The sequence below is a fragment of the Montipora capricornis genome, chromosome 8, assembly GCF_036669925.1.
Source record: "Montipora capricornis isolate CH-2021 chromosome 8, ASM3666992v2, whole genome shotgun sequence".
Classification (NCBI taxonomy): domain Eukaryota; kingdom Metazoa; phylum Cnidaria; class Anthozoa; order Scleractinia; family Acroporidae; genus Montipora; species Montipora capricornis.
The window spans coordinates 37,288,329-37,300,448 of record NC_090890.1 but is presented as its reverse complement, the minus strand read 5'-3'; the positions used below and the strand labels follow the sequence as shown (position 1 = coordinate 37,300,448).

The following is a 12,120-nucleotide window of genomic DNA, read 5'->3' as shown; positions in this document are numbered from 1 at the left end:
ACTGCCTGAGCACGTGATGTACTTTGAACCGCCCCAACTTGCTTATTGGGATTCAGCGAAAAACAACTGGAGGCTAGATGCATTTACAGATTCCCAATACGATGAAGGTACAGCACTTATCAAAAGTAGAAACTGAGAGATTTGGTCCGTGCTAGGTTAACGTTTCAACTTAATGTGATAGTGCTCTTTAGTATACCGTAGAGCTAGGCGTACTCTTTTAGTTCGGCCTGATATTGCTGCTGCGACGCCATTCTCAACTAAGAGCTATCGTTCGTCATCTTCGCGTTTTCAAATTCCAACGTGATGAAGAACGTGTTCTGTTTCGGTGACCGATTGCAAGGTTTTGATGGGGATGACGGACCCAGCTAAGGAAAAAAAAGGTTGTTTCTTAATTGATGGAGATTAGTGTGGGTTTAAGGGCTTAAGTCACGGGGAGGACTCGCACCCAAACCACGCTTTATTTATTTGTTTATTTATTGCCACACTAAAACGATCACAGGAAGAAAAAAGATAGTGAAATACGAAGAAAAGGGTAGCAAGGAGACCCAAACAAAATCGGTGGCCTTTGTGAATTTCTTGACAAACCAAGAGGAAATCATTGAATATGACGACTTGCTTGCTCGTTTTTAAGCACGGCGTTTTTTTTTTTTTCGTTTAGAAAAGAGATGCATACAGTTCAAGATGTCCAGTTTTGGACCTGTGGCCACTTTCCAGGTAAAGCATTAGTTTCCTGAGGAGCTTGAGTATCGAGGTCACCATTTTCATCTTTTCTTGAAGACATCGTTTCCTCAACTGCCAATATTTAGAATAGCTTTCCCACCAAGTGTTGTGCCTCTTAGCCAATCAACGCACATTGTGTCCTTTTACGTCACATGTGCATAAATTTAAACAAAAAATAGTGTAACAAACGAAAAAGCGGCGGCACGAATAGTCCACGTTCGATATATCAATATTCACACATGGCAACGAAGGTTTATGGTTAAATTTGAATGTTTTTGTTGTTTACAAATCTCCCTTGAGACTTGTGAGACAAAGAAAACAGAACTGAGCCGTAAAATATGACCAGAAAGCCTCGTATCTTCATGCCTGAATTTTGATAGTCTATATCGAACCTGGCCTATTTTTCGCTGTTAGTCATGAATGAGGTCCTGGTTTCGTCGATTAAATCGCACGTTTTTATTTGTTTGTTTTTGTTTTTGCGTTTTTTTTTTTCTATGTGTACCGCTGTCTTGAAATGAATGACTCTATAAATCACAAAAGGCGCAGCTAGTCAAGCCAACCGATCAGAACCTCGAAGCCGCGACATTCGCAGAAATTTGCACAAACTCGCAGTTGGCTAAATTGGTCATTGGAGTTCAATCGCGGTGCAACCAACTGACGCCAACTCCATTCAGTGTTGAGACAAAAGACTAATTCACAACAAGTTGAATGTAATGCGTCTGCCAGTGATGCATTATTCATGCTCATGCTTGCATCGTGAAGCCTGGTTGTCACTAACAATGCAATGAATTGCCTAAGTACAATTCTTTAAGGCCCGTGCAAACGCTCGCAACATTGTTGGGCCCAACATGTTGCGAGCGTTTGCACACCATGTTGTGTGTTGTTGCGACTTGTTGGAACTTGTTGGATGAAGTTGAAACTGGTCAACCGTCAGAGCCAACTAGTGCAAACATTTCTTTTGTTTCGCAGTCATCGAAGCGTGGCCCAACAATGTTGCGTTCGTTTGCACAGCGCATCCAACAATGTTGCGCCGGCGCACGCGCAACATGGCGTAGGAGATGGAAAACGTCCCAGAGTCCTTTGTATTCTCATCTAAAGGCCCAACATGTTGTGACTTGTTGCGAGCGTTTGCACACATCGGCTAACGTCGCGCAACAAGAGACAACATTGTTGGGCCCAACAATGTTGCGTGTTGTTGCGAGCGTTTGCACGGGCCTTTATGCTCAGAATTGCCGTATTAAGAGTTAACACCCTCATTATTTGTCCTTTTACAGGATTTGTACTTGAACATGCCATTTCAGTCATGGGAATTACGTCCTCATTCTACAAACAGCTGTTTATTTACACTTATTGCTGCTATCATTGAATTGGAAATTGAAATTAAGGTAACATCGTTGTTTGGATGATAGTGAAAGATTGTGACGAGTCCAAGCGAGATTGATTTTCGTGGTTTAAAGAGCAACTTGAGCAAATGCAATGTACGTACATCAGGAAAATGTAATCGAGGCTTGAGATTCGGCACCGTTACATTAATTGGAACAATCTAGAAAGACAAGGCTGGTTTTCACTAGCGACGCAAAAACAAGCGCAAGTATAAGGAGCTTATGCTATTGAAAACGAACGTCGACATAAGCATCAAAATCAACCACGGCATCCGCTATTTTGTTCGAATGCTGAGACGCGGGGAATCTGGATCGAGTGCTTCAATTGGCCAGTCGAAGCAAATATCCTTGTGTTGATGCTGCGTTTCGTTTTCACACGACGCAAACGAACCCAAGCATGCGTGTGCTTGTGCTTGGGGTTGACGCAAGCATAAGCTTGACGCAAGCATAAGCTTGCGTCAACCCCGTTTTCACGGTGAAATAAGCGCTCTTATGCTCAGTTGCGCTTGTCCTTGCGTCGCTAGTGAAAACCAGGTGACTGAACACAGTTTTTAAGCGCTAATATTTCCATTTCTGCCATATTTACGCAGTTTTTGCCTGGAAGCTCAAACTTGAACACTGATAAGTGCTACCACGGGAGTTTATATTTTTGACAGTCAATGTGCTCTGCAGGCTGTTACCATGATAACGCACCAAGAGTAAAACAAGATCTAGAGGATGCTTCTTCCTCATTTATGCAAAAATTCACTCATCAGTTTTTTTGCAGCATTTACTTACTTAAAACAATAGAATTAAATTACGCCTAACAGCTGTTATCGTAGGATATCAACAGGTGGATTTTTCATAATTTTCTGATAAACGTTTTTCAGTTTTCCCAAATTTTTCTTTGTTAAATTTCTGATTTTTTTAAAATAGATGATTCATTTGTAGTCGGAACTATTTTAGTTCAAAATTTCTGAAAATTTTAATGATACTTTTGCAAGAAATTTGGTAAAACAGCCAACAGCTGTTTGTCTCAAGTTTTCGAGCTAATACGCATGCGCAACATTTTGCCCGGTTCCTCTGAAAGATTTTCACTTTAACACGTAATGGAAGCGAATTTACGCCGCATTTCGGAGACCATCGCGAGAACGAGAAAAAAAATGTTTTCGCCATACTCGCCATATTTGTTTTGTTTTCAAAAAATCCGCGCCGGCTTTCAATGAATACGTTTCTTTTTCGTTCGTTGACGTTGCCGTTGTCGAAAACTCCCTATCGAGTCTAATATGAAAAGTAACCCTGCGAAATATTTGTACTTCCAACGCTATTTTCGTAGAAGAAAAATACCTCGGAATTATTTGTAGGATTCGATGTGTGCTCTTACACAGCCTGATGATTCCCCTGAGCTTGCGCACTTGAGTAGAAAATGGATGAAACCACATCAGCTGATTGAGGTAAAAAAAATAAATCTAAATCTAAATCTGAGTGCAGACGTCTCGTAGCTCCGTTGTTGCACGCAGCGATGTAGATAGGTGACGTCCGCACGCAAGCTAGAGTGGTTTTCAATTGAGTGTCGAAAGTAATTAGCTAATTGCTTTGGTTTTGCGTTACTTCACTCAGTGATTAGTTTAAAGTTCTCGCAGCACTTTTTCAACCAATCAGGAGTGAAACCAAAACCAATCGTGGCTCACGCCTACACATTTTCCCGCGCTTTGTGTCGGCTACGTGTAATTACTTCGAGTTTTGATTGGTTTACTGGATTTGACTGGCGAAAGTAATTACATTGGTTTTGGTTTTACGACACTCGATTGAAACTCGCTCTAATTTGGAAATTAACGGACCTAAATACCGTCCGGCCAGGTGACTAACTGAATGGCAGGGTGAAGGGCTGATTGGATTCGATTTGCTTATCCAATTGATTTAGAGTCAATGATTGAAGAAGCGACTGTTCGGCTGAGTCATTGATTGAGTGGGTGCCCTGAGCGTGAGTAATTCACGTTTTTCTCTTCACGACTGGTCGATAAAGCTTTTGATCGATTCACTCACTCGGTCCAGTTCACTCATTTATCTGTTTCGTTTGTTTGTTTGTTTGTTTATCGATGAATATTTCTAGGCCATGCGAAAAGCCGGAGTGAATGTTTTCCCTGCCGTCGATGCAGAAAAATATGTTAGCATAAACTCCAAGGTACGTGAATTCACCAGGAAACGGCACAAAGGATAATTTTGCATTTTAGAAATCATGATATTTTGTCCATGATCACTAAGGGAAACTTGTGAAAAAGCCGAATGCTCCAGTCAAGGAATCGAACCAATGACCTTCCGATTACTAGTTTGGATGGTACACTTAAGGCTCGCAGTAGCTACAGGTTATAAAATCAGGTGATAATTGGCCTGCTATACTGCAAGGATTGAAACGGTCGAAATGTAGAATACTCCGACGAGATTGTGATAAAGACGTGGTAAATCTAAAATGTTTACCACGATAAACATAGGCGTACGGGCCGGGAGGGGGAGGGGGAGGGGGAGGGGAGGGGCTGCAAATTTGGGGCAACTCAGATTTTTTGGGCAGCAAGACGGTTTCAGAAATGCTGGAGACAATGCACGAGAATGATCTATTTATGGTACATATCCTTGCGGTGATACTTGCTACATCGTGTTCTGCGGAACGATCATTCAGTGCGTTGCGCACATGTTTTATGAGTTCATATGATAGATTCATATATTATCACTTGACATGGCGTTTTTGGTCACACGATTCACTAACATAGGCTTACTACTAGGCCTAAGTTAGTGAATCGGTTGAGCCTCGTTTCTTTTCGACTGTTTCGTAAAAAAATTGGGCAACTTGCGAGAATTTTTTGGGCAAATGGTTCATCGAACCACCCAAACAAAAAATTGCCCGTACTCTTATGACGGTAAATGAGGTATCATTTTATCGGTGATGTACTCCGTATTGCATTGTGTTTTAAGACTGACGCTCTTAAGTTGTGGTTTTCGTCATCAGGAAGATTGGCTGGAGCAGAATATTTATCAAGAAATGGCATTGACAGCATCGGCATTCGCATACACTTGGAGTAAGTGGAACGCAGACTGTGGCAAAGACAAGATCATCATTCAAGCTGTTGAGCAATTGCAGGATGAACAGCCTCTAGAGGTGGTTACTATTCTTATTATGCGTATGCATTGATCAGGGGTTTAAAAGGCGAGTTTGTATCAAACGCTAGTCAACTATATTAAGCGGTTGAGCACGCCACGCCATCATTCAGTTTTAAACGCTTGCGTTTTTGAGAACATCATTTGGGATCCTTGTTTGGCACGCACAATTTTTCTGGTGAGTGACGAAGTCCTCTCATTGTCATGTTAAGTCTACAAACTGGTACTTAAGTTGCAATTAGGAGTCAAGGTTTAATTTTTGACGAAATGTAATTTGATTATTAAAGTTTATTGCTGTTTCTTAACTCTACTCAGAGGCAGCCTTGAGATTTTTCTTCCCGTGGTTTATCCGCTCGTAAAATGCGGACAATTCCAAATTCTTATTCGACCTGATTTTGATGACACACTTTGGATTTGTTGAACGACTCACTAAACTGATTGCTCAGGACGGTTGACTTCCATGTTTTGCCTCGTATGATGAATGATCTTATTACGGTCTTTAGAAGAAGGAAGAAGGTGTGTGACTGATCATTACGACTGCTGCAAGAATTTAAGTAGCCTGAAAGCTATATTCAGATGTTTTCGGTTGGTTAGAGGACCCCACAACATCTTTTAAGCTACTTCTCAAATTGCCCCTAACGCCTGTATACTCGATGTCGCTAAAGATTTGCTTTACACTGTAATCTAGGAGGATTGGTCCTTGTTTAACATTGGTACGCATAACTCTTGCAAGCTGCGTATGAAAGAAGAAGACAGTGAGCTTTCTAATGATGTTGCTGAAAATACACAGGTAAACTATTTTAAATTGGCTAGGATAGTAGTTGACCGTGCGCACTACGCTAACGTCAGTGGACTGAGTGCGAAGAAGTTTGTAAGTTGCACCTGCATTACGATTGACCAGAAGAATAATTACTACATTGTGTGTAATTTTTATTATATAACGACCCACTCCACTTTACCGCTTTTTCTTCCTCAAATGATTTGATTCTCTTTGTCTTTAGCTTCATTCTGATCTCTACCACATGGTGCTAGATGGAGCGTCCGAGGAAGCGCAGCAGAGGGTTAACGATTCACACTTTTTATTTATTGACTGTGTTTATCAGTTGCTAAATGGAACGAAAATCATCACTTACTCGTGATCTACTTTAAAATTGTTGTCCCTGGTATGCTGTGGTGGGTTTATTAACCGGCAGTGTCTCCTTGTTTATCAAAGACTGGTTCTTTGGGGAATATATCCAGGTCTAAAATCGAAGTCATACGACAGCCGCTGAGTTGGTTTGTACCATGTTTTCATTTGCACACCGTTAACTCGAAAAAAACCGATTTTTTCCACATGCGTTGTAAAAAAAGGTGTTTTTGTCATCCTTTGTGTGATATCTGTACGGAGGAAAACTATCCCGTCTACGTTATGTGAGTCTATGATGTTTTTTGTCGTAAATAAATTACTTGAAAGGAAAATTTTGTTTCATTTATTTAGCCTCGCCATTCACAAGATGATGTTCCGACAGGTGCTATCTTGTTGAGTCCTGTACACGGAACTTTGCCATTGCATTTGGAACCAAAGAGAAGGGTTCGAGTCGAATATAACTATATGAAAGCGATCCTTTTTAAGCAAAGCTTAGGGTGCGTTCGATTGACCGTATTCCGGAATAGGAATACGTTATTTAGAGGTTAGAAATCGTTCGTTTTTACGGAGATTCGCATTAAAATTGTCAAAGACCTGCTAAAATGCTATTTTAAACATATCTTTATTATCCTTGTTGTTTCATAACGCCAAATATACCGTTTTAAATCGTCACTCCACGTATCCCTATTCCAGAATAGAGTCAATCTAACGAACCCTTAGTATATCGTCTTAGTTTGGAAATATTTGCTGTACACATCCATATTAACTTCTCAGCATGTTTGAGCGAGTTCGTGGTTTATTTCATAAAAACGATACTTAAAAAGTCATTTAAAGACGCGATACACCGACAACATTCTGTACACTTTATGAAATAAGATTTGACGTAATGTGGCTTTTCAAACTATCTAAACCTGTGCCAACATGTTTTGAAGGGACCTTCGCACACTTGAGAAGTCCTGCTGTTGCTGAAAAGTGAAAATGAAAAGTTCATTACTTTCAATTTTTTAGATTAGGCCAGCCATTTCAAAAACGTTTGATCAACGTTAACTCTTATTATCACACACGTTTCTTCAGCTCGACTAAAAGTATTAGATTTAGGGAGGTGGCATGGCTCAAGGTTGGTCTAGTTATAAATTGCGAAATAATTTGCCTCCGTCCAGTTAGTTTCTTTACTCTGTTGTGTTTATTTGAATTGCGTATGAACACGGCCCCACAATCTTTTAAGTCTTTAACTACCACCGTGTGGTAACTCTTCGTTACTTTACTTAATTTGTTACCCACTCATTCAATGTGAAGCATCTTACCGTGTCGCTAAGAATCTTCTTTTGCAACACGCTAATCTCTTTTCGGAGCTGTTCTTGTACACCTAATTGCTGTGCTTCGTGACTTCTCTGCATCTCTTGTAAGTTCTTTGTATGATCTTCAAGCAATTGACGGACTCTTTTTAGTCTTTGACTCTGTACAATGCGTTGCTGCTGAAAGAGCTTCTGTTGTTGCTTGTACAGGTTCTGAGGAGAAATAGAAAGTGTCTCGTTTCCTTTTATTTAGTGTCGTCGACAAGCCACCTTGAGTTAGGTGGGTCATTATAGGTTTATGGATAAGCAGATTCCGTTGGTAAAAAGGATTAGTCTATACTAAAACAGTGGATAGCGTTGAACGCGCGCGCTGATTGGCTACTCAAATTCCGGGTATCCTTTGTTAATCACGTCCGAGCAATTCGTGCGAAATTTGCCCCTGAAAATCATATTTTTGTGCTATATTATCTCACTGTTTTAGTATATACTAAAACAACTGTTCACGTTAGTGTTGGTGGCTAGTGGCGGATATTTACCTCACCGCTTCGCGGCTCGGTAAATACCCACCACTAGCCACCTCCACTTCGGTGAATAGATGCTGACTATCCGTTGCAAATTTTAGCCTTTAAAATTTTCAAGGTAAAACCGGTTATAGCCTGGATGTTTTCCTCGGTTCAGTAACATGGAGCAATTGATGAAGGGGTGCCCCTCCTTGACAAGGGGGGCTAGTCCGCCTTATGGTTGTCGGCCGCTATCCATCAGTATGCATTTGCTTCTGTTTCAGTGGCAGATGGCGCTATCGCGGGTTAAAATCACTACAGTCACAGTTGATATAGCCTCATTCAAAACCAAGTGAGTTATCCAGGATGTAGTGATTTGTACATTGGATAGCGCTATCTATCGTCACAACAACTAGATCCTGGGTGGACAGAGAGAGAGAGAGAGAGAGAGAGAGACAGTATAAAGCAGCTTCCTGCCTGAAAATAATGGAAGGGCCTGGCCGGCCTCGAACCGCCGACTGTCGGAATGCAGCATGTAAACCACTTCACCACATCTTATTAACCCAAATAGTGAAAAAAAAACCCAACCTTTGTTCAGTTTAAAATGGAAGTACAATGATAACTACTTCAGGATATCTAATCCAGTCGCAAGTTTCCTAAGTTTTGTGAGTGAATTAAAAGAAACGCTGTATCATCTTCTCTTTCGTGTTCAACGTCAGTTACCAAGACTTACTTGCTGGTAGTTTACTCTTACGACAAGAAGTAATATAAATGGAAAGGTCGAATATTTGGGTACTGTTTTAGTCAACTTATTGTCTTGGTTATAGCACCTCCAATTTTTCTTCTGCTTCTCTTGTCTTTTGCAAATCAGCTTCCCCCTGGTTTATGACATTCATGAGCTGCTTGGTAAATTCATCAAAGTGACTGCTTCTGGTGATCAAGAATTGTCCTTATAAGTGACAATCGTCTGCCTTGGTGGTATATTATCATCATGATTTTATTTCTTCAATGATTCTTTAAAGCCCATTTGAGATTTGTACTATTCATGAGATTAAAGCAATATTTTACCTCTCCTGTTCAAGATTTTCGCTCATGTAATAAGCGGCCATGTTTTTTAACCGAAATAAGAAACGTTTTCATCAAATGGGCTCATCTGGGACACCACTATGGCTGCCATTTTTTGTCTATGAACACCATCGTGGCCGCTGGCGTTGATTTGCACTATCCTCCCTACCCACGTCCAAGACTACCTCTATCCCCTATCAGCCTACAAATCCATACATTAGACTGGTAATAGATTGTGTCATTGTCTTACCTTTCATGTTGCTGAGACTTCCAAACTTCGTCGAATTTTCTACTGCTTGTCTTTAGAGAAGCTTGGGCAAATGTTTGAATTCTCTTACGCTTAGCAGTTAGCGTTTTGGTGATGTCAGCTAACACGGAAGTAAAGTACAGGAGAAGAACTGATGATTTGTGTAGAACCATTGTCTATGGATCTCTTACATGGTGCTATGACTTTTGTAGGAATTGTTCTTCTCTTAATTGACTTTTTTAAAAGACTTGAGCTTTCTTGCAAGTAAAATTGAAGATGTAAGCTAGAGTAACGAAATTATTAGTCTCTGCTTCGGAGATAGGGGATACCTATCCCCCTAAATATGTACAACATAGCCCAGGGTATCTTATATGGTCATTGATTATACAAGCTCGACCCTCTCTCACAACAGCCCCCACTTTCCCTAATAGAAGATTAAGAACAAGAGTGTTTTCAAGTCTGCTTATTACAGATTTTACTCACCTCCAAAACTACTGAGCATTCCTTGCATATCAAGTTCATTTCTAAATGAAAGGGACACATACATTCGTACTTTGTAAACCCAACATTTCATTTTGTTTTATTACACAATGCACTTAAAACACTAAGACACTATGGTACCATGAAAATAATGCTCAGATAAAACCAAGGAAAATATATCACGACACCCAGCACATGAAAATGTCAAAGGTACATCAGTAGGCAGAAGAGACAATAGTGATGTGTCGGTAGAGTTACTAAATTTCAGTTAGTTAGCAACAGCATAGATCATTATTTTGAGATACTATGCGCAAATTTGTTTATCATTCTCGACTTGTGATATGTAGCTCATAGTGCTGCATGTGTCATGTTCAGGTTTCCCATATGTAAGCCAGATTGATCGTCATGCAAGACCAAAACGTTATTCAGATTTAGACTTACGATTTATCATAATCATCTTCGGGGTCAGAATCTTGGAAGACCTCTGATGGTGTCACGGACTGCCTTTTCTTTGACTGCGCCACAGGCATACCATTTTTCTGTTGCTGCTGTTCAGATTTTGCAGTTGGAGCTAAAATATTGAACAGAGGAGATCTTCAACTCGAAACCCTAATTTTGTCAAAACGCTGCAATTGTTTGACAAGACCATTCCTAACGTCTTTAAGTGAACCCATTTGACTATGAAATGCAACGTAAGGTTGTGAACTTGCATTCAAACAAATATGTTTGGGTAAGTTGGATGGCTCAGTTCACATATTTATCTATTTATTTATTCATTTACTTATTTATTTATTTACTTACTTACTTATTTGCTTATTACAATTTAATTTAATACCATACATGAATAATGTATGGTAAGATGTATAGAACAGCCAGACACTAATAATTAGTAATAAGTATGGCTTCCATGATAATCTGCAAAGGCGGTGGTAGGTACTCATGCAATTCAAAATACTTTTCTCACTAATCTTACATGAACAGAGGTTAGTCATGTTTGCAAGCTAGTTTATTTTTCTTTTTCATTGTTCCGTCTACTAATTAGCCTTTTAATATTTCTTGCTCAAAATGAGCCATCGCATTCTAATTTGCTCAATGACACCACCACTCCAGAGGAAATTCTGTATACTATGAAATTTATCGGATTAATTTTCAAAGAAAGTGTTCTGAAAAAAGGAATTTTAGAATCGCTTACTTTTTGACGACGGCAAACGATGAAAAAAGCGACGACCTGTAAACTTGAATTTATCAAAAGTCAAGCCAAGAAGAAGGCAAGCAGACAGAGAGTTATACATATTCGCGCCTTTGTAGAACTTAAGATCTTTTGGTAACTGTTCTCTTGTACTGTTGTCAAATATATAGTTCCTAAATTGAAATCAAAGCAAGCTGACTTAATAATAATGTAGTGTAGCTTTGAAGTATTTAATTTTCATCAAGATAATTTCTTAAATGTTAACATAAAATCTCCTAATCGTCAACCTACCTTCAGGAAATTTGAATTCGTCTTCATTTTCGTAGAACTCTTTAAGATTTTCAGTACATTTTAGAGTTTTTCCTTTCTTCGGGTTGGAAGGCATGATGAATTGTCTCTGAAAACAAGAGGAGAGGAAAACAAACCTTGAATATTGCTATCGCCTTAAAACAACTGTTCTAAGTTTGTTAATTCAGACTTCACGTTACCACCATGTTGTTAGATATGGTGATTTGGCCAACATGCAAACCTAACAAAACTTAGTTTCAAGTTAATTTTAAAAGAAAAAAGGTAATACTTCTCCTTACTGACTAGTAGCTTAAGGGAAATTCGAAAGCGTACACGATAAAGTGAGCCAGAGAAAAAAATATTTCCTCGATGTGTTGGCCGAAGAAAAACTTCTCGCGCTTTTTTCAAAGGAATGCGCACGACGTCTTTTCGCGCCAATAATTAAAGTGGCGCGAAAACACCTGAAACCAGCTGGGGCCCGTTTTTCGAAAGTCCCGAAACTTTATGGGCCATTTTCGGGCGTCACAATTCCCTTTGAATCTCAAGAACGGAGAGTATTTAATTCGTCAAACTTCACAGTTATTTTTCTTTTAGTGACCTTGAAAACATGTTAAAAGATCGGCTTTCCAAAACAAGCGGTTGGCAATTTCACAAATGGCTTTTCGGGCCCGAAAAGTTTTCGGGACTTTCGAGAAA

At 39.7% G+C, this 12,120-nt stretch overlaps 2 protein-coding genes across 2 annotated transcripts in view; one reads left to right on the top strand and one right to left on the bottom strand.

Moving 5' to 3' along the window:
* The window catches only part of LOC138060498 (dynein axonemal intermediate chain 7-like), a 19,645-nt gene extending 12,953 nt beyond the window's left edge, over positions 1-6,692 (top strand). The window contains exons 13-20 of the mRNA XM_068906297.1: positions 1-107; positions 659-714; positions 1,995-2,105; positions 3,446-3,535; positions 4,195-4,266; positions 5,086-5,235; positions 5,923-6,024; positions 6,236-6,692. Of these exons, the coding sequence (XP_068762398.1) occupies positions 1-107; positions 659-714; positions 1,995-2,105; positions 3,446-3,535; positions 4,195-4,266; positions 5,086-5,235; positions 5,923-6,024; positions 6,236-6,373 (826 nt within the window). The 3' untranslated portion in view covers positions 6,374-6,692. The remainder of the gene's footprint in view (positions 108-658; positions 715-1,994; positions 2,106-3,445; positions 3,536-4,194; positions 4,267-5,085; positions 5,236-5,922; positions 6,025-6,235) is intronic.
* A 437-nt stretch (positions 6,693-7,129) lies between these two features.
* LOC138014275 (synaptonemal complex protein 3-like) lies at positions 7,130-11,821 on the bottom strand. Its single transcript, XM_068861316.1, has 8 exons — positions 11,724-11,821; positions 11,428-11,533; positions 10,389-10,518; positions 9,951-9,991; positions 9,471-9,588; positions 8,986-9,085; positions 7,665-7,868; positions 7,130-7,325 (listed from the first exon to the last, which is right to left on the bottom strand). The coding sequence occupies exons 2-8, from the start codon at positions 11,519-11,521 to the stop codon at positions 7,266-7,268; spliced, it is 747 nt and encodes a 248-aa protein (XP_068717417.1). The 5' UTR covers positions 11,522-11,533; positions 11,724-11,821; the 3' UTR covers positions 7,130-7,265.
* Positions 11,822-12,120: the final 299 nt, after the last annotated feature.